This window comes from Hibiscus syriacus, unplaced genomic scaffold (assembly GCF_006381635.1).
Source record: "Hibiscus syriacus cultivar Baekdansim isolate YM2019G1 unplaced genomic scaffold, ASM638163v2 tig00110059_pilon, whole genome shotgun sequence".
Taxonomy (NCBI): domain Eukaryota; kingdom Viridiplantae; phylum Streptophyta; class Magnoliopsida; order Malvales; family Malvaceae; genus Hibiscus; species Hibiscus syriacus.
This window is the reverse complement of record NW_024062582.1, coordinates 1064127-1087116: the sequence shown is the minus strand read 5'-3', so window position 1 is coordinate 1087116 and position 22990 is coordinate 1064127. Positions and strand designations below refer to the sequence as shown.

Below are 22990 nucleotides of genomic sequence, written 5' to 3'. Positions count from 1 at the left end.
ACTGTGAGTTAACCTGGGCCATGGAAGTCGGTAGTGTTTGCTAGATTCGTTCTATCAAGGGTGACATAGTGAGTGGACCCGAGTCCACCCACCCAACGCTAAGAAGTTACAGTAGCAACATTTACTTGAGAGTCTGTTTTTATACGAGAACAACACTCACAACCCTGACTAGCACTGGCAGAGGTGGAACCAGCCGTGGAGTAACTGCTTGAGGAACTATCCTTGGAGGAAGGATAATTATTGGCTGAGACACAAGTAAAGTCTTCATCAAACCTATGCCAACAACGATCAACCAAGTGTCCTAGCTTCCCACAGAGCTGACACTGAACACGTGTTCGACCTTGCCCTCTACCACCATTTCTTGCACCAGACGCTCCACGGCCAGATCTATTCTCTTGACAAGTAGAAGGCACACGATCAACCTCACCACGTGCATAATTTGCACTTATAGACAAGTTGTCATGCTGTTCATCAAATCCAGCAAGTTTTACCTTAGCATCCAACAACATTACATGTATGTTATCTATGGAGAGTGCATCTTTCATTGTTAAGACAACAACCATGAATGAATGATATTCTCGAGGAAGACCTCTCATAATGCTTACTATTTGTTCAACTGGGGGAACATCACTCCCACATGAGACAAGGGCATCACATACTTTTTAATGCGTGTTAGATACATTCGCATGTTGTCATTCCCTTTTCTTATAGATTGTAGTTTATAGTGCAAACTCATGACTGACATAGTTGAGCGATTTGGAAAAAACTTGAGTACAGTTCCCAAACTGCAGCAGCTGTTTCAGCGCTAAAAATTATGGTAAAAGATGGGTGCTTACCGTTGACAATAGCCACGACGCTAGAGCACTGTCTTGCGCGATGAAGTCTTCATATGCTTCATTCGCTTGAGTCTTACCATTTGCATCAAGAATCGTCATAGGTGGAGGGGAAACACCTGCAGTTAACAGCTGCTCCAGTCGATGACTCCGAACCGTGAGCAAGATCTGCTGTTTAACAAGAAGAAGTTGGTTTCACCAAGAACCACATTAACCTTCTTGTTGGTGAAACCTTGAGGAGTGTTGGAGGTAAAATCCATGATCAAGCAACACTTTAACAAGGTTTAGATCACAAGCGGAAGTAAGAAGGTACGATCCCAAGATCAATGGCGAATGATACCATATTGGGAATGCAGTAAACAAATGAACACAGCTTTGTATATTGAATCTTGGAACTCACTGATGAATACAAGATTGATGCTGCTTATATACAACTTCTAACAACTAATGTAACAACCTTAACTAAACACCTAACCAAATTAACATCCTAACAGCCTTAACTGTTATAACAACTTCAGGAAGCTTCTAACTATACTGCTAATGATCCCATGCAGTATTATCAGCTGACTCATCATGCTAACGCTTGTTAATAGGATAAAAAGATTGTAATCAAATACTATCTTATACAAATAAAATGTAGTAACTAAATAAAATATAAGATGATAAAAATTCAGAACGCCAAAGCCATTTTAAAAATTTGGGATAATGACAATCTTGTGCATCTTTAGCGAAACTTTCAATGTGGAGTTCATACCTCTAATTGATCTTTGTCCCTTTTATTCTGCGAGATTACCCTACAACCACCTCTTGGTGGCTTGACCTACTCTCGTGTAGTCCCCGTCTGCATGGTGATTGCCTTAATAACAATTTGAAACGTAACTACGTAAGCATACAAATGCCAACCTTTGACAAAGGCTACTCGAGTCTATGCGGGTTCCCCGAACAGTAAGATTAGTTGAAGCTTAATTCTGATGGCTCCTCATTTGGCAATCTTGAGGGCCAGTTGCAGGAGTTGTCAGATGAACATATCTGATCTCAAGAGCTCCAAGATATCACAAATCTCTTCTGATTTCACGTGTGTTCTGTATCCCGAATAAAAACAATGTACATGGCTTCTCACCTCAACCCAATTGTACCCACCACTCTTTTTCAATCCCTTCTGCCTCATCAGTTTCCAAATCTTCGAAACATCACTCCATCTCCCCGTTGAAGCATAAATGTTGGACAACAAAACAAATCCGACCGAGCTTCTCTCCACTAGTTCGACGAGTTTCCTCGTTGTTTTCTCTGCTATCTCCTCATTTTTGTATGTCTTGCAACCACTTAAAAATATCGCCAGTGCATTAGCTTCGGGCTGAAAAGGCATGGAGTTAATCAACTCTTCAGCTTCATACAGGCATCAGACCGGGACAGCATATCCACTACACATGTATAATGTAACACCCATAACCTGTATACTTATACCTATACAGATTATAGATGTCACCAAAATTTCTAAAACCATTTGCAAGAAAAATCGATTTAAGAATTTATTTTCTTAAAATGGTAAATGATATTATAAAAATATCATATCATATAAATCATATTTCGTTGTAACCAATTTAATTCAAAATATTTTTTTATGAATAATGAACAGTACCCATGAATTATGAATAGTGAATAGTGTACCCATGAACAATGGGGGTATCGATTCCCCTATAGCAGGGAATCAGTTCCCTAAATGCATTCTGGAAATTTTTCTTAAAACGTGGTAATGTTCACTGCTTCAGTAATTGCTACAGTAACTTTCAAAAATTACATATAAAACTCATAAAAATTAACCTTTTTATCACTATCAATTTATCAATTTGTTTACAAATTAATTCAACAAAACAAATTAAACATTATCAAATTACATGCCACTATCTAAATCAAATTCCATCATAGGATGTCTTACTGATATTGAAATATACTCCTCGATGCTTGATATCATTCCGAACTCTTTATTCTACTATTGACTTTTTACCTACGCATGAAAATTATCACAAGCTAAGTATATACTTAGTGAGACAATTTAAAACAATAAACAGTGCAATACAATTCATGCATGATTTTCAATGTAAAAATCAAAATGCCATTTAATCATGTTACTAGCATATCCAATATACTTACCATTTAATCCATAAGCTCGTAAGCTTATTTTACCATTATACTTGTCATTATTCCATAAGCTCGTAAGCTTATTTTCATGATTACCATTTATAAACCATAACACAAAGTATAACTGTATGAGGAACCTGATATAGGAGTCAACTATTGCACCGAAGTGCTGAGGTCGAGCTTTGCTCACCTAATAATGCACCGTAGTGCTGAGGTCGGGTCTTACCCACCTGACTTGTACTATGTATCTTATTTGACACTATAGTACTACTTAATTCTGCAGCTGCTAAACTCTATGGCATGCCATTAATACCACTGATCCTCAATAACATACTTGGGCATATAGTAAGTTTTATTTGATCCCATCCATGGCAAAGTATATTATCAATATTTAACATTGGACAGTTCATACCCGAAATAACATTCATGATCAAAATCATATGCAACAATCAGTGATCAATGCACTTTAGTTTCATACTTTGACATATCAATGTCATGTTAATTTATAAAAATATGACATAATATCATGCTGATTTAAACAAGGTCGACTTATTGCAAGTCTTCCTGATGATGTTTAAAACATCCATATATAATTTCATGCATGTATTGCACTCACCTTGACACTTTATAATTTCCAAAATATGTGCCTCACTATTGTCCACAATAAACCATTTTTATACTTGACTTGCTTCAATCGCAAATCAACCATGATCTGTATAAATCAAAATTTCATAATGATACATATGTTAGTATTGTACTAACATAAACATATCCCATAACAACTCCATTTCTACCAATTATTAAACACTTAATAATTCATTTTAACATTGGAACCAACTTTTCCAATTTACATAAAATGGTCATTCACCATTTTATCACCTAGATTCTTAATACCAAAATTCCAGCATTGAAATTACTATCATTCAAATGCTTTACAAAGGCATACTTAAATTTAAGTACCCCAACTATGCAAATGTTTTACTTAAATCATCAATCTTTTCAAACTTCCAAAATAGTCATTTTTCACATATAACACTCATTTAAATCCCAAAACATCATTTTCCAGTGTAGTACATCAACTATACAACACTTGTATAACAACCCACTCAATTTTCTAGAATTTACAAATTGATCCCCAACTTTTCAAAACTTACGAAATGGTCCCCAATTTTTCTAAGACTTGTAGAATATTTCCTTCATCATTTCCAACCTATATATAATTTTTCCATAATTATTCTTACTCAAACAATCCATGGCCAAAACTTAAAGAATAAGTTTTAGAAAGATTAAACATGTTCTAATCATCATACATACTTGAATATCAATCTACTACATGTAAATCATCAAGATTTATCATCAATTTCATGAATCCTATCATGAACATAAACCCTTAAATTTGGGACTTTGAAATCCAGCAAGATTAAAAAGTAATATTGGTACCAAATGATAGCGTTTTTCATGTAGATCATTTTCCTATTTCACGACATAACTCCAATTCCAAAGGAATTAGATCAAAAATTGAAAATAAAATATTTTTCTTACCTTCAAAGCTTTCTCACGTGAATATGCTGGAGAAGAACAATTTGGCATGATATTTTTGATTGATATCATGCTTATCATCCTTTAAAACATTATTTAAATCATTAACTTGAGAAAATACCAATATACCCTTAATATAACTTTATAATTACCATAAAACCTAGATACATACCTTATCATCTTCAAAATCAGATAAATATCAGCCTTGTCATCTTTCAATAGTCAAAGATGAACAAATTAGTTTTCTACTTTATCATTTTGCCCTTGAAATTTCCAAAAATTTCAATTCAGTCACTTTAATCAAACAATTCAAGTTAAATATGGAATTAAACCATTAAATATTATTTTCCAACATTTCAAAAATATGAAAATAATATTTTTATTTACTTATTTTCGTGACCCATATGTAACTTTTTAAAATTACATTTTGGTCATCAAACTTTTCAAAGTTTATACTCTAGTCATCAAACTTTACCAAATTTATAATTTGTTCACTAAATAAATCCATTTATGAAATAAAATTATTTTTGGAAAAATCACCACTTAATTCCCTAAACTTTTTCCCAATTTTCTACTTTGACCATCAAACTTTCCAAATTTTCATTTTGGTCATTATCTAAATTTTGGGGTATTACATATAATGTCTTCCCTTTGGCCTTACACCGTATACCGACCCCATTGCACCGATGTAATCGAGTCCTTTATTGACTAATCCGCAATGAGAACATGAAAATAGAACTGATAAATGCATGAGTTCGTTAGGAGCAACAGAGGAATTTCTTTTCATTTATTCGAACAAGGAGAGAGATTCTTTCGCGAAATCGCTTTCTACTAGACCTTGAATCATAATTGTCCTTAAGAACTCGTTTCTCTCCGACATTCTATCAAAGACCTGTTTAGAGCTTTCGATATCTCCACATTTTGCGTACATATCAGTTAAGGCTGTGCCCAAGTAAACATCATATTGGAACCCGGATTTTATGATCTTTCCATGGATATCCTTTCCTTTCTCCAATGAGGCAACACTTGCACAAGCACAAAGAACACTTGAAAATGTGGGCTTCATCGGAGTTTCCCCCGACAAAATCATCTCATTGAAAACTTCAAACACCATATCGAATTGCTTAAATTCCACATAGCCACCAATCAAAGCAACAAGAAACGTTATTTCGATAAGGTATGTTATCGAACAAGTACTTAGCTTCATCCATTTGACCATTCATGCTTAGCCACCTATCATCGAATTCCACAAAACAACATTTGAGTCAAAAATGAACCGTGGGTCTTTAGTTTCTCTGCATTTACAGTACATATCAATGAGAGTGCAACTAATAAAAACATCTTCTTCAATCCCAATTTTTGTAACATGTGCATGAATGTTCTTCCCCGCTTGTAAACTCTCAAGGCTAGCTAATGCACAAAGAACGCTAGATAAACACGAGATAGTCCTCTTAATCCTTTCTCGAACAATTCGTCGAAAGAGTTTCAATGCCTCTATATTATCACCATACTGATTATACCTGGCAATGATTGCAGTCCAAGAAACTTGATTTCTTTCTGGCATCTCATCAAAGATCCTCCTTTTCTCTCTCAAGTCTCCCATCTCGAAATACATATCGAGTATTGCAGTCCAAGAACGACATTTCTCGTTTCCATTTGATCAAACACCTTCCTAGCCAGATCAAATTCGTACATTCTCAAACACAATGTTATCAAAGAGTTGCAAACATATACAAAAAAATGGTTGTTCCTTGTTCCCATATGTAATGGGGTAAGGGGAGGTAAGATAGTAGGCTGCCCCCAACACCAAGTTAAGAGCAGCTTCCGTAGAAGACCTCCGAATTATGAAATACCCTCCGTGGGACTCGATCCCACGACCTCAATGTTAAGAACATTGTGCTCTACCAACAGATACATAATTCTCAAACCCGATTTTAATTATCAACCCCTAAAACACTCGGTCCCAAGTCAAAATCACCCATTTCTGTACATGCACTAATTATAGAAATAAAAGTAACTTGATTTGGCTTAATCGCAGGTTCAAGAAACCTTACAAAAAGCTTCAAACCATGAAAACTTGATCCGTTTTTCACCAACCCAGTAATCCCAGCTGTCCACGAAACCACACTTTCAAATGGGTTCCTTTCAAAACAAAACATTGATTCTTCCACTTTTCCACATTTCATTAAACCCGAAATCATCAATGTCCATGTAATCTCGTTTCTTTTAGGCATTTAGTCGAACATCTTCCGTGCTTCACTCAAATTTCCCCACCTAACATGTCCACTAATCAAACAGTTTTGAACAACTAAATCAAACCCATTGAACTCCTTCACAATCTGATTAGCTTCAGATGATTTTCTAGATTCAAGGTACATTATTAATAGTTTGATAGCTATAAATCTCTCTGAAAAAAAAAACACCATTCTTGAGTAAATGGCAATGGAGGATTGTTCCTCCCGTAACCATGCCTTTGCCTGAGAAATTCTTTAATAAAGAAACACATTTTTGAACGTAGGAGGTGAAATATTTACTTGAATTGGTTAATAATAGGGTTTTCAGTGCAGTTTTCATACCACGAAAATCGAATGGGAAGGATATCAAAAGAACAGTCTTCGATGAAATTCGGATTTTGTTTGTAGGGAGAGCTCCTCGTGTCTTTTTAAGCTTTTTAAAAAATTATTATTTGAATTTTTTTCCTTGGCGGTTTGATTTTCTTTAAAAAAAATTAATTGATTTTTCTTATATTAATTAAATTCTTATAATGATAAATTAAATTAATTAAGTTTTCAACTAAAAATACATAAAAGTTTTTTAACACCTAAAAGCATGAGGGTTGACACGAGAGTTATATATATATTTTGATAATAATGATAACTTCATTTCATATGCCAATGGTATTAAGGAGTACATTGTTTTTGATACATTCCGGTTTGTCAAAATAAAATCAAAACAGACTGATTCTCGACAAAGTTCGGGTGATGTTTGAGGGCGTCACGAGCTTCATTAAGAATTAGCCCGATCACCAAAATATCTTCTTGGTTATTTGATAATCTGTTAATGATCACATATGCATATCCTTCAATAATTGCAACGGTCCATTCGTTTCGGATGGCAAATTTTATACCCTATGTGAAAGCTTCAGTCTCAGTCAACTCGAAGGTGTGACATCCTTCCGATCTGCATGTGACTCCACCAAGAACCATGCCATGATGGTCCCTTGCAACGACTCCAACGGCTGTAGCACCGCACCCAGGCAACCAGACGTTGTCCACATTAGCTTTGACTCTCCTCACGGTTGGCTTCGTCCAAAGATGTTTTGATCTTTTGTTCATCGAGGAGCTGGTTGTGGCTGCAATCTCGTTCGCCTCTTTGAAAGAAGACCCTAGAGCCCACGAGACATTTACAACTGCTCTTGCATCTTGTAGCTTTTCATCGTGGACCCACGTGTTACGATGATTCCATAAACTCCAGAGAAGGTTTAGCAGTTTGGTTAGATCCAAGGTATCAAATAGCGTTCGCGGTCACGTTTTCGGTCACGTCGTGTTTATCTCGGTTGCGGGCATAACGGATGTCATCGCGTTCACTGCGGGTGTCGAGATCGTGAATTTTTTAAATTTTACACAATTTATCTTAAAACATAATAAAAATAATTATAATTATTAGAAATCATTTTTAATGATTTTTAAAATGTTTTCTAAGCGAAATTGACATATATATAATATAGTTTAATCAAATAGAAACTTTATAAATCCGATGATAGGATAAGATAATTAATTAACGATGACATTGTGAATACATTATTATTTAAAAGAAATAAGACTATCAACAATCAACATAGGAAAAAATTAAGAAATTAAAATGGATAAAAAAAACTTTGCTATAACTATGAGATTAAAAAAATCTAAGAAATTAAAATGGATAAAAATAAAAATCTAAGAAATTAAAAAATTTAAAAAATAAGAAACTTAAAATTTATAAAAAAAAATATTAAAATTTATTAGAATATTGTATGAATGGTCGTTGTCGGGCATTGGAACATGTAGAACGACGGATTGGCACAGTAAAGCCCACGTCTATGAACAAATGATGCAATCTAACATATCTTTGGTCTTCACTTGCTAGGTAGAGTGTTGCATTTGCTACATCCTCAACCTTAAGATACATACCCTTAGGCCATAAGGCAGCAATCAAACCCATCACGGGTTAAGGAACACAAGTATGCTTAAACTCAAACCCTGAATAGTTTTTTAGACATTTATTTATTTATTTAAAGGACTTTTCTTATTTTTTTTATATTTTTTATAAAATGGAATTTTTCATAATTTAGGTATTAAAGTTAACAAATTAAATCATGAAATCAACCTTAAAATGATATTAGTGAAATATTTATAAAGTGATTATTCATTTTTTCCTAATTTTTACTAGATATTATTTAGATTAAAATATAAATACAAAGGTTACAACTGAAAATATAAAAAAGGGAAAAATAATACTTTTCTCTTTTTTAAAAATACATATTTTTACCAAAAATTTAATCACCCTAACATCTAAATATCTAAAATGAGTACATAATTTAAATAATGATTCTATTTAAAAAACTTAAATAATTAATTCATGGTTTGACTTCTTAATTATATATCTTTTCTTATTTTTATTTCATTTTGTTATATATCTTATTTTATTCAAATTATGGACGTTAAAAAATATCAGATATTATATTATATCAGTATTTTTTGGTAATTATAATAAAATAATGATTTAAATATTAAAATAATGTATATATAACTCATAAATCAAATGGTATATTAAGCCTTGAAAAGAATAAGAAGAAAACACGGGTTAAGTGTTGTGAAAACGAGGGATCAAATTTCCTAATTTGAAGTGGACGTCAATCAGGGAAGACTTTTCATTTAACTATTCTTCACTCTCCAGTTTACTCTTCTTCACCCCACAGCCCCACCCATTTCACTATTCTTCAATTTTCACTCATTTCATTTCCAAATAAGAGAGAATAGAGGCCAAAGAGAGGAGCAAATGGTGGACTTCAAAACTATTCAAAAACAAAATCCTCTTTCAAAATGATCCATAAACCCACAAACTGCTCATGGTGGATCAAGGAATCGACGATCATCATCTGCTACTCGAAGGACTTTCTCCGGCGCATCTTCTATCCAAAACTGGTCAGAGCTAACTCGGGAATCCAAAGTCCCTTCATTTTCATTTTTGTTTTCGTTTATAGTTGATTGCAGCAGAGGTTGGTTTTTGATTTTGTCTTGGAATCACGGTGGTTGCGTCCCGTTATTGGCGCAATCGTCCGTTTCCCGTTAAATTGTGGGCGCAATCAACTGATATTGGTGTGAATCTGTGACCCACCGCAAAAACCATCAAAATCGGTTTCGGACGGTGGCGCAACCGTCATATCACGGCCGCTATCACGGTTTCGGAACGCTATTTGTATTGAAAAGTCAACATTTGTAGGCTAATTTCGGTGGAAATTGTTGGGAAACTTTCGGTGAAAGTGTTGCATTTATTGCACCGAATTCAAGTTGGAATTTGTTGAAAAATGAAAGGGAAAAATACAAATTTTAGTCATTGTAATTTAGGGTATTTACAAATTAGTCCTTAAGCTTCAACTATAAATACCCTAGCTCATTTAGCTTCAAAACCATCCCAAAGCATTCTAGCTTTCTTCCAATACAAGAGAGAATTTAGAGAGTTTATTGAGAGTTGTTTTCTCCTATTTATCAAGAGAGAATTATCATTGTTTTCTCCTTGGTAGATCGAGAGAAGTTGTAATTCCTATTTTCTCATAGTGAAATTCTTCTACCGTTGTCCGTGGTTTTACCCTATATTATTTAGGGGTTTTCCATGTAAATTTTGTATATCTTTTATCTTCTTTTTTATTTTCTCAAATTATCAGTTGCGATTTTTCTCTATCCGATAGCCGTCTTCCGCAACAATTGGTATCAGAGCTAGATTAGAGTGTGTAATATCTGCTTATTGTCTTTGTGGTTACCACCAAAAGGTGGATCATCCAACATAAGAAAGTAAGAAGTTATTACCCATTCTTTGAAGGTTCTAGAGAACTATTCACGATAGTGAAATAGTGGGAGCTATTCGTAAAGAAGCTATGTCAACGAAATTTGATATTGAAAAATTCAATGGGATAAATTTCTCATTGTGGAAATTGAATATAAAGGTCATCCTGAGGATAGACGGTTGTGTAGCAGCTATCAGTGAAAGGCCGGTAGATTTCACAGATGAAAACAAATAGATCGAAATGGACGGAAATATTATGGCAAACTTTCATCTAGCATTAGCAGATGAGTTATTGTCAAGCATCGAGGAGAAGAAGACAACTAAGGAGACATGAGATCATCTCACCAAATTGTACGAGGCCACATCACTGCACAATAAAATTTTTCTTAAGAGAAAATTGTACACTCTTCGTATGCCAGAATCTACTTCAGTGACGGATCACTTAAACACACACTGAACACTTTATTTTCTCAGCTTACATCCTTAAGCTGTAAAATAGTAGAGCAAGAACGTGTTGAACTTCTACTTCAAAGTCTACTGGATTCGTATGATCAACTCATTATCAACTTGACAAACAGTAATGTCACCATTCTAATCGTCGATGATGTTGCAGCTGTTGTTCTACAAGAAGAAAATCGGTGCAAGAACAAGGAAGACAGATAAGTAAATCTGCAACAAGCAGAAGCGTTGACAACGATGAGAGGGAGATCAACAGAACGTGGCCAAAGTAGCAGTCACAAACATGGTAGATCGAAGTCGAGAAGCAAGAAGAATTTAAAGTGCTACAACTGTGGAAAGAAGGGTCACTTGAAGAAGGATTGTTGGAGTCTAAATAAAAACTCCAATCTATATAAGGCAATACTCCAAACACTTCAGATGATGGAGATGCTCTATGTTGTGAAGCGTCAACCACCGTAGAAGGTAGAAAGAGATATGTAGACATATGAATCATTGATTCGGGAGAAACATATCACATGACCTCAAGAAGAGAATGATTCCATCATTATGAACCTGTCTCAGGAGGATCTGTGTATAGTTGCAATGATCATGCCTTAGAGATCATTGGCGTGGGAACCATCAAATTGAATATGTATGATGAAACAATTAAAGTTGTTCGAGATGTGCGGAACGTGAAAGCCTTGAAGAAAAATTTATTATCCTACGGATTGTTTGATAATAATGCAAGCAAGATTGAAACACGAAAAGGAATCATGAAGGTGTTCCGTGGAGCGCTTATGGTGTTGAAAGGTGAAAAGATAGCTGCAAACTTGTACATGCTGAAGGGAGAGACTTTGGTAGAAGCAGAAGCCTCTGTTGCCTCATGTAGTTCAGATTTGGCAATGCTATGGCATCAGAAACTTGGACACATGTCAGAACAAGGAATGAAAGTCCTTGTGGAGCAAAAGCTACTTCCAGACTTAACAAATGTATCACTTACCTTCTGTGAGCATTGCATAACAAGTAAGCAGCACCGATTGAAATTCAACACGTCAAATTCTAGAGGTAAAAGTGTTCTAGAATTGGTTCACTCTGATGTATGGCAAGCACCGGTTACATCCCTAGGTGGAGCAAAATACTTTGTCTCATTTAGTGATGACTACTCTAGGAGATGATGGGTGTACCCTATTAAGAAGAAGTCAGATGTGTTTTCAAATTTCAAAAACTTCAAAGCGCGGGTGGAACTTGATTCTGGAAATAAGATCAAGTGTTTCAGAACAGATAATGGAGGAGAATACACAAGCGAAGAATTTGATGACTTTTGCAGGAAATAAGGCATCAAAAGACAGTTCACAGTGACGAACACTCCTCAATAAAATGGAGTGGCAGAGTGGATGAACAGAACCTTGTTAGAAAGAACAAGAGCAATGTTGAGGGATGCATGCCTAGATAAATCATTTTGGGCAGAAGCAGTCAATACCGCTTGTTATTTGGTGAATCAATCTCCATCAACTACAATAGAGCTGAAGACACCAATGGAGATGTGGACTGGTAAACCAGCTGATTATTCAAACCTCCATATATTTGGAAGTATTGTGTACGTGATTTACAACTCCCAAGAAATTTCAAAGCTGGATCCAAAATCCAGGAAATGCAAATTCTTGGGGTATGCTGATGGTGTAAAGGGGTATCACTTGTGGGATCTCACTACCCGAAAAGTGACATTCAGCAGGGATGTTATCTTTGTAGAATATGATAGCGCTGAAAAGTCAGAGACTACATAGATAGATGTGGAAAAGGAGGTTGAACAAGGAGATTCTTCTGAAGCAGAACCAACACATGATGAACAAGAACCAGAGAGTTATGAAGCTCCAACAACTCGTCAATCAGATCGTGTGAGAAGACGTCCCAATTGGCACTCAGATTATGTTATAGAAGGAAATGTTGCATACTGCCTTTGAACAGAGGACGGTGAGCCATCAACATATCAGGAGGCAATAAACAGCTCAGATGCTTCACTGTGGATGATGGCGATACAAAAAGAAATTGAAGCCCTTCATAAAAATAATACATGGGACCTTGTGCCACTACCACAAGGAATGAAGCCAATTGGTAACAAATGGGCCTTTAAAATCAAGCAAAATGGCGACGATCAAGTTGAGAGGTATTATGCAAGACTGGTGGTCAAAGGATATGCTCAAAAAGAAGGTATTGATTTCAATGAAATATTTTCTCATGTGGTTCGACTAACAACAGTTCAAGTAATTTTGGCAATGTGTGCTACATTGAACTTACATCTATAGCAACTAGATGTTAAAACAACTTTTCTTCATTGAAATCTTGAAGAAGAGATTTATATACTTCAGCCTGAAGGTTTTGAAGAAAAAGAAAAGAAGAACTTGGTTTGCAGGTTGAACAAATCTCTGTACGATCTAAAGCAGGTACCGAGGTGTTGGTATAAGAGATTTGATTCCTTCATTATGTGCCTTGGATACAACAGACTTAATTCAGACCCTTGTGCTTATTTCAAGAGGTCTGGTTATAACGATTTTGTTATATTACTGTTGTATGTGGATGACATGTTGGTTGCAGGACCCAACAAAGATCATATTGAATAATTGAAGGCACAACTGGCTAGGGAATTTGAAATGAAGGACTTGGGGTCAACAAACAAGATTCTAGGGATGCAAATTCACCGAGACAGAAATAATAAGAAGATTTGGCTTTCACAAAAGAATTACTTGAAGAAGATCTTGTCACGATTCAACATGCAAGATTGTAAGCTAATTTCTACCCCTCTTCCTATTAACTTCAAATTATCCTCCAGAATGAGTCCTAGCATTGAAGAAGAAAGGATGGAGATGTCTCGAGTACCGTATGCATCAGCAGTGAGAAGTGTAATGTTCGCTATGATATGCACAAGACCAGACATTGCACAAGCAGTGGGAGTGGTTAGTCGGTACATGGTGAATCCATGCAAAGAGCATTGGAATACAGTAAAGAGGATCCTGAGATACATCAAAGGGACCTCAAATGTTGCATTATGTTATGGAGGATCAAACTTACTTATCAATGGATATGTCGATTCTGACTATGCAGAGGATTTGGATAAAAGCAAATCTACAACAAGATATGTGTTCAAAGTTGCTGATGGAGCTGTAAGCTGGGTTTTTAAGTTGCAGTCAGTTGTGGCTACATCCACAACAGAAGCAGAATATGTAGCAGTTACACAAGCCAATAAAGAAGCAATTTGGTTGAAGATGCTATTGGAGGAGCTTGGGCACAATCAAGAGTATGTCTCTCTATTTTGTGACAGTCAAAGCGCCTTGCATCTAGCAAGGAATCCAGCATTTCATTCAAGAACAAAACACATACGAGTACAATACCACTTCATTCGAGAAAAGGTGGAAGAAGGAACGGTAGATATGTAGAAAATCCATACCAAAGATAACATAGCAGATTTCTTGACAAAGGCAATCAATGCTGAAAAATTTACCTGGTGTCGATCCTCTTGTGGCCTGTCAGAGACGTAAGCAACATGAAGGTACAAGGTAGAAAGAATGGTGTGAAGATATGATTGTTCCAATCAAATCTTCAAGTGGGAGATTGTTGAAAAGTCAACATTTGTAGGCTAATTTCGGTGGAAATTGTTGGGAAACTTTCGGTGAAAGTGGTGCATTTATTGCACCGAATTCAAGCTGGAATTTGTTGAAAAAACGAAAGGGAAAAATAAAAATTTTAGTCATTGTAATTTAGGGTATTTACAAATTAGTTCTTAAGCTTCAACTATAAATACCATAGCTCATTTAGCTTCAAAACCATCCCAAAGCATTCTAGCTTTCTTACAATACTACAGAGAATTTAGAGAGTTTCTTGAGAGTTGTTTTCTCCTATTTATCAAGAGAGAATTATCATTGTTTTCTCCTTGGTAGATCGAGAGAAGTTGCAATTCTTATTTTCTCATAGTGAAATTCTTCTACCGTTGTCCGTGGTTTTTATCCTATATTATTTAGGGGTTTTTCACGTAAATTTTGTGTATCTTTTATCTTCATTTTTATTTTCTCAAATTATCAGTTGCGATTTTTCTTATCCGATAGCCGTCTTCCGCAACAATTTGATACCCTGGTTAGACCTTCTCGATCAAGTGATCAGGCCACTCTTTCCAGCCATTCTTTGAAGGAAGAATTTTGAGCTGTAATGATTGAAACGTCCAATCCCGAGAGGGTGAGGACTTCCTTGGACATCGAGCTATCCTTGAGAGCATGCAAGGGTGTCTCGTTTTCTTGTTTACACATCCGACATAATCCATTTCCAATCCCAGCAACATCCAGTCGAGATCCTGTGAGGAACGCATCGAGGCCAATTCTTCATCCAAAAATTTTAATCTTGGGGAGTGTGGGAAGTTTTGTCAGGGTTGTCCAAATAGACGATGATCCCTCTCAATACCAGCTTGTATCGGGAGCCAATTATATCATGATTTTGTATTGAAACAGCCCCTATTATGGCGTTCCCATACAAGCTCATCATTCGGTTGTGGGGAACATCATGCAAACACTTGTTTAAAATAAAAACAAAATAAGAACATATAAAATAAACTGGATAACTATATAAATACAATGTATACAAAACATATAATGCAGAATGTAAACTTCCTCTGATGAGTATCTACAAAGTATAAAATGTAGAAATTTCATGGTGAAGGCAGCGTGACAATAGAAATTTAAGGTCGTTTTACAATAAATAATTAAAAGGTTGGATTAATGACAAAATCAAGACAACCATAATCATACTATTTGCTTACCATCTTTATCCAACATGTTGATGCTGTTTAGAAACCTTTGCTTGATCTTCTTTAGCTCAACTACAACATCCTTCATATCTTTTCTCTCTTCTGCTATCTCAGTTGACAAATCCAAAGCTAACTCCATGATGGACGAAATACAATTTGCTTTATCAGCAAAGTACTCATCCTCTATTCTTAATAAATCAACATCCACAATATTTGTTATTCCTTTAGATAATGAACTTTTCACCCAATGCCTTATGGTCATTTCTTCATCAAAGCTTTCATCAGTTGGCTTTTTCTTTGTGAAAGTTTCTATCAAGACAATCCCATAACTATAGACATCACATTTCACAGAAACAATTCCCATTGATCCAAATTCTGCATTTCAAACATAATTAAAACATCATAAATCCTCAAATATTTTTAAAATCCAAATATATTCGCATATCTATGGAACCAATATCTAAAATGTAAAAAGGGGGAGGGGGATTATAAAAAAAATAACTTTAAAGACTCACCTGGTGCCATATATCCAATAGTTGCAAGAGTCATGGTTTGTGTCGTTCCATCATCTTCTCCCAACAATTTGGCAATACCAAAATCTCCCACATGTGCAACCATGTCTTCATCAAGTAGAATATTACTCGGTTTTAGGTCGCAATGAATTGTAGGCGTAGGATGTCCAGTGTGGAGATGTTCTAGAGCTGCTGCAACATCTATCATTATGTCAACCCTTTGTAAGATATCAAGGGGACACTTTTTAGAATGTAACCATTTCTCAAGACTTCCATTAGACATGAACTTAAGCACCAAGGCTTTAAAATCAACATTGGAGCAGCAAGTAATGACCTTGACAAGATTACGATGAACTATATTACGCAAAGCTTCGCATTCAACATCAAAACTCCTAAATGCTGCTTCTCTCTGCAAATTGAAAACTTTTATTGCAACTTCCATTCCATCTGAAAGCCTCCCTTTATATACATATCCAAAACTCCCTGAACCAAGCAGATTCCTTTCGTCAAATCCATCAGTTGCGCGTGAAAGTTCATCTTGTGAAATTTTTCTCCATGTTTCCAAAGGTAACAAATCATCATTAATTGATAGAGTTGTACTCCTATTTCGACATTTTCTGTACATGATAGTCAAGACTATTATTACCAATACAATACCAATCGTTGGTATACCATACCCTAGGGCATGCAATATTGTCATCTTGCGATTTTTGTGGACGTTATTCTGGCATTGTGAGACTAGCAATCTAGGTGGACCACAAAGTGCATAATTATTCATGAAAGATGAGCTAGAAAAGTTTCGGAAACATCCATTGGTGGGAATTTCTCCTTCCAGTCTATTGAAAGACACATTAAAATGGTTTAGATGTGGAAGTTTTTCCAAAGACTTGGGAATGACTCCAAAAAGACTATTATTGCATAAGTCCAAGAACTCCAAACTAACCAAACCACCAAATGATTCAGGGATATGACCATGTAACTTATTATTGGATAAATCTAATGATATCAAAGTTAGAAGAGCACCAATGAAAGATGATATATCACCCGTGAGCAGATTCGTCGACAAATTCAAATATATCACACTCCTCATACCTCCAACATCAAGAGCACGTGAGTTGTTAAGGTAATTGGAAGATAAATCCATTTCTAAGATGTCTATAAGATTCCACAAAGTTGAGGGTATTGCAGAACTCAATTTGTTAGAATATAAGTTGAGATGTCTCAAAGAAGTCACATTACCTAAACATGAGAGTATGGATCCATTCAGCTTATTCAGCGCCAAAAACAAGGCATATAACCTTCTCAAACCACAAATACTTTCCGGGATGGACCCTCCTAATCTATTAGAGGAAAGACCTAGACTTTGGAGGTTCCGCAATCCTCCTATTGATGCTGGAATAAATCCACTCAATTTATTGAAGCCAAGTTCTAAAGTGTACATGCCACTTAAGTTGCCTATTTCAATAGGAATATCACCTTTAAGCTCACAGTTCATGGCATCAAAATATTGAAGGGATGTTGAAAGGTTCCCAATATAAGTGGGAAGAATGCCATTCAATGGATTCTTTGAGACACCTATTCGACTCAAATTCCTACAATTAGCCAAAGAAGAAAGAAAGCTCCACTCAAAATTAGTCGTAAAATAATTGTTATAGATTCGGAACCATTCAAGCTGTCTTAAGTTTCCGAGCGTATCAGGAATTAGGCCAGAGAAGAAGTTATCTCCTATGTCTAGACTCTTGAGCATGGAAGCATTGGAGACAGAGTTGAGAATGTTTCCACTAAATTTATTTTTCCATAACAAAAGCAACTCAAGCTTTGGAACCTTGATCATGGGCGGTAAATCACCTGTTAAAATTGCATCCAATAGTAAATTTTAAAATAATATAATCTATAAGAATTTATTTGTTTAGAATTTAAATAAAAGGAGTAAACAAATTAAATAGATTTCATTTGGACTTGGAAAAGCACATACCTTCTAATTTGTTTGCACCTAGATTTATCTCTTGGAGCATGGTTGAATTCCAAATACCTTTTGGAATGGTCCCGGAAAATTGATTTTTCGATAATTGTAGAAGTCGAAGGTTGTAGCATTCACCTATACTCGAAGGAATACTACCGGATAATTCATTCGTGTCCAAATAAAGTCCTTCAAGCTTGGAAAGATGACGACACAAATCATTTGGCAAACCACCTGATAAACTAGTGTTGGCCAGAACAATAAACCTCAGAGAAGAAATGTTGTAGATGGAAGCAGGAATCTGACCAGTAAGACCTTCAATTAGTTGAATATTTAGCTCCTCTAAACTAGTAAGATTGCCCATTTCCTCAGGAATTTTACCTACAAACATAAACAAAAAAACCTAGTTGTTAGCCAATTTTATATATATATATATATATATATCACAAATATGTTTAGACTAAAGAATCCAGGGAAAATTGGTAGGTACCTTCCAGGTTATTTAACCCTAAATATATTTCAGTGAGTTGTGTCAAATTCCCAATGCTTTTTGGAATGACCCCACTGAACTTATTATCAGTTAATTCCAAGATTTGAAGGTTTGTGCATTTGCCCATACTTGATGGAATAGAACCTGATAATTCATTTCTACCTAAGCTAAGTTGCTCAAGATTAGGAAGCTGTACACACAAATCATGGACCAAAGAACCAGAAAGGCTATTATCACGAAAGTCAATATGCTTCAAAGTTGTAATTTTGAAGATGGAAGATGACAGACGACCAGATAGTTGATTGTGTCTCAAGTTCAAGATCTCTAGCTTGGACATGTTAGCAAGCGTTTGAGGGATTTCCCCATGAAGGTCGTTGAAACTTAGTTGAATGAGCCTCAAACGATGCAGGTGCCCCAATTCATTTGGCAGATGGCCATGAAAATTGTTGTTGCTCAACTTAAGAGAAAGTAGAAACGAAAGGTTTCCGAGGTGTGGGGGTATGGTACCCGTGAAATTCATGTTTGAGAGATCCAAAGCTACAACTCTTTCATGGATGACTCCACAAGAAACACCAACCCAGTTGCAGATAGAGTTGGAGGTCGTCCAATTGTTTGCCAACACGTCTTGAGGATCGATGATGCGATCTTTAAACTCAAGCAGTGCAAACTGATCGGTCATTAGACTCCTGACAGCTACAGCTAAGGAAACTATGAAACATTGTACCGACAGAACACAAAGAAGATGGAAGCAATTGTTGTAGTTCATGATTTCGTAAGCAAATGTTCCTCACATCGTTCCACATGATCCATTAAAAATATAAAACTAGAAAAATATCTATATCATTTTCAGGGTTAGAGCCGAGGAGTTAGTAGAGGTCATGTCCACCTCCCAAATGATTAAATATCAACTTTATGCCCCTTCAATAATAATTAATGCTACATTATACTAGAAAAATAATTTTCTTTTATTTTCGGTTTGATCCTCGATTCAACAGTATTAGGTGACAATTAAAATATAATAAACAAATCGTTTCTGTTTGTAGTTCATGATTTCGTAAGCAAATGTTCCTCACATCGTTCCACATGATCCATTAAAAATATAAAATTAGAAAAATATCTATATAGGGTTAGAGTGAGGGAGTTAGTAGAGGTCATGCCCACCTCCCAAATGGTTAAATATCAACTTTATGTCCCTTCAATAATAATTAATGCTACAGTACACTAGAAAAATAATTTTCTTTTATATTTGGTTTATCCTCGATTCAACAATATTAGGTGACAATTAAAATATAATAAACAAATTTATAAATTTTTATAAATTACAATAAAAGAATATTTTTGTAAATTACATTTAAGGACAGCACTTTTTTTTATAAATGATATAAAAGACAAACATTTCTATAAATTACAATAAATATCAAAACATCTCATAAATTACTAATGACATACTTTTTACAAATTACACAATAACAACCCATATCGTTATTAATTACAATAAACTTTCAAAACTATATGATTATTATAAATTGATCCTTCCCTATAAAATACCCGAAACCAACAGTCAAATTTTGGCCACGATTTCACCACACCCTCTTGATCATCGTTTCTGTTTGACATCAAAAAAATTATCCATATTAGTCATCATACATCGAATGATATATTGGGTTTCCTGCATGAACAAAATTACTCTTTATTAGTCGGAAACAAGAAAATTTTGTACAATCATACTGGGATTTTTGCTATTTTATTTTTCATGCTTATATTGCTAAAGTTATTTTATTGGCATCTATCTAACTACATATTTGAACAAAATAATAGTTTGATATTTTATCCAACACTTTTTCGTTAGCCTTGTGAAGTAAAAAATATATAAAATGCAATATGCTCAGTATTGTTGAAGCTTTTGTTGAAGCAAAGCTTCACAATCAGCACATGTTCCTCCTAATCTCCCAATCTTCACAGTTTATGGCATCCTCAACCAGACAGGCAGCCAACGAATGAACAGGCTCGTCACCAGCATCACATCTCTCTTCCGATGAACGTCGTATCCATCAGGAACCTTCACACGCAAAAATCGACAGAACCAACATAGAACCCATAACAAATATTTGAAAATAAAATAGTAATAAACAGTTGTTATCAACCTTTCGTGTGTTCCGGTGATGATGAATGGCTTTAACAACCACACAGACACAACATCCCCTCTTTCTCCGGCGACTTTTGAATTCCAAGAAACCGAGAATGAAAAGTGGTAGTTTAGGGTAAAAATTTCGGGCCGGGGGGGGGGAAGAGATACCGACCTCAAGTTGGTGATGAAGAAATCGAAAAAAATTAGGCAAAACACCTGAGCGGCGATGGCCACGATGGAAACTTAAATGGTAGTTTAGGGTTTTCCCTTTTGAAGATGAAATGAGTTCTATTTTCCCATAAAACAATTATTATAATAATTATTATATTTTGATAATTATTATATTGGGAATGGAAACGGTTCTCTTTCGTTTTTCATAAAGTTTTATTTTTTATAGTTATATATATATAATATTAAGATTAATATATTTTAGTAATATATAAATATTATTAATTATAATAGTTATTTTAAAAAAAATAAAACTATAATGATTAACATCATAATTTAATACATATTAGTTTCATAAGTTAAAAAGTTTAATGGGGTTAGTTTATATAGACATATTAGAGTGTTTAGATTATGATTCTTGACAATGTGAGATAAAAGTTAAAAGGTGTATTCTATAATTTTTTTTATCTCTATATACAATGAATCTACTTATACACTATTGTTAACTTCTCCGGGATCTCCCTTTTAAAATTGTTGAAGCTCAGATACCTAATCAATTTTTCATTTAGTAGGAAAGAATGATCTTGATTATCATAATGTGAAAAAAATATTTCCAATTGCTTCTTACAGATGTGTTAGACTCTTAAGCTTGCCAATTTAATAAGGAAGAACATCTTGTAGCTTATTTCATCTCAAATTACAATAGCAAAAACATATAATTAAATAAATTACATGAAAATTACCCATTATCTCATAATCTAGATTTAAAACAAAAGAACATACAATATTTTAAGGTGTTTGAGCCGTCCGAATATAATTAATCTTATATTTGATTTTACAGGAGTATACAATTTCCCCTTTAATATATACAAACTTTAAAATTTAATTTAATATAAACCTTAATAATAAATATTAACCTAACATAATTATTTAAATATATTAACATATAAAAATATATAATCTTAATTAATATAAACCTTAATAATAAATATTAACCTAATGTAATTTAATAATAGTGCATAAGTAGATTCATTAGATATAAAGATAAAAAAAGTTAAGGAATACACCTTTTAGCTTTTATCTCATATTGTCAAGAAACATAACATAAACACTTCAATATGTCTATATAAGCTAGCCCCATTAAGCTCTTCAACTCATGGAACTAATATGTATTAAATTACGATGTTATTCTATATAATTTTTTTTTAATTTTTTTTAAAAAATATTTTTTTTAAATGCTTTAAGGGATGATGTGTATTTCGGAAGGCGAACCCCTTGAAACGTTCCCTCACGTGACGTCATGTCAACATTTCCCACGGAAGGCGCGCTTCATGATCCGTGCGTTCTGCATATGTTAGAGGTTCAGTGAAGGTGCAAATAATGATCCGCGTCTATCCTTACGTGGTTCTAGTTCGGAAAGAACCACGCGAAGGCACGGATGGTGATCCGCGCTTTATTGTCACTTTATCAGAAATGATACTAGATCAATAATATTAGGAGAGAGGGTGCCTAATAGGTAATTAATGGGTCTGAGGGTGATATTTCGATAAAACCCCCTATAAAAGAGATATAGTTTAAGGGGACAATAATAATTAATTTAATTTTATAGTTTGATGATTTAATTAAATTATTGTTTTATTAATGACTTAATTAATTTAATTTCTTAGTTTAAAGGTTCAATTGGGTGAAAAACATTTAAGGATTGAATTAATTTTAATTCATATGATTAGGGTTTTTGGATCCTTCATATATATATATATATATTATAAAATATATAAGAGCATACAATTTGTGGAAAACTAAATGGAACGATTGGAATTATGAGTTTAAAATCTAAAAATATTTTAAAGTTTGTTATTAATATTATTTTGAATTAGTGACAAATTCAACACGTTGCTAAAAAAATTGACTATTTTTTATGTTTATTATTAAACATTAAGTGACATAAGCGT

The 22990-nt window shown here is 34.5% G+C and overlaps 1 protein-coding gene and 1 pseudogene across 1 annotated transcript; both read right to left on the bottom strand.

The window, feature by feature from the left end:
- Positions 1-1848: 1848 nt before the first annotated feature.
- On the bottom strand, positions 1849-7136 carry LOC120214366 (annotated as a pseudogene).
- Positions 7137-15139: 8003 nt separating this feature from the next.
- LOC120214365 (probable LRR receptor-like serine/threonine-protein kinase At3g47570) lies at positions 15140-19508 on the bottom strand. The gene is made up of 5 exons (XM_039212278.1): positions 18743-19508; positions 18268-18633; positions 16296-18140; positions 15793-16155; positions 15140-15330 (listed from the first exon to the last, which is right to left on the bottom strand). The coding sequence occupies exons 1-5, from the start codon at positions 19506-19508 to the stop codon at positions 15140-15142; spliced, it is 3531 nt and encodes a 1176-aa protein (XP_039068209.1).
- Positions 19509-22990: the final 3482 nt, after the last annotated feature.

Coding starts and splice junctions, on each gene's coding strand:
- LOC120214365 (XM_039212278.1), bottom strand. CDS start 19,508: ATGAACTACAACAATTGCTTCCATCTTCTTTGTGTTCTGTCGGTACAA. Junction 18,634..18,742: donor AGGGTTAAATAACCTGGAAG/GTACCTACCAAT, acceptor TTATGTTTGTAG/GTAAAATTCCTGAGGAAATG. Junction 18,141..18,267: donor AGGTGCAAACAAATTAGAAG/GTATGTGCTTTT, acceptor CAATTTTAACAG/GTGATTTACCGCCCATGATC.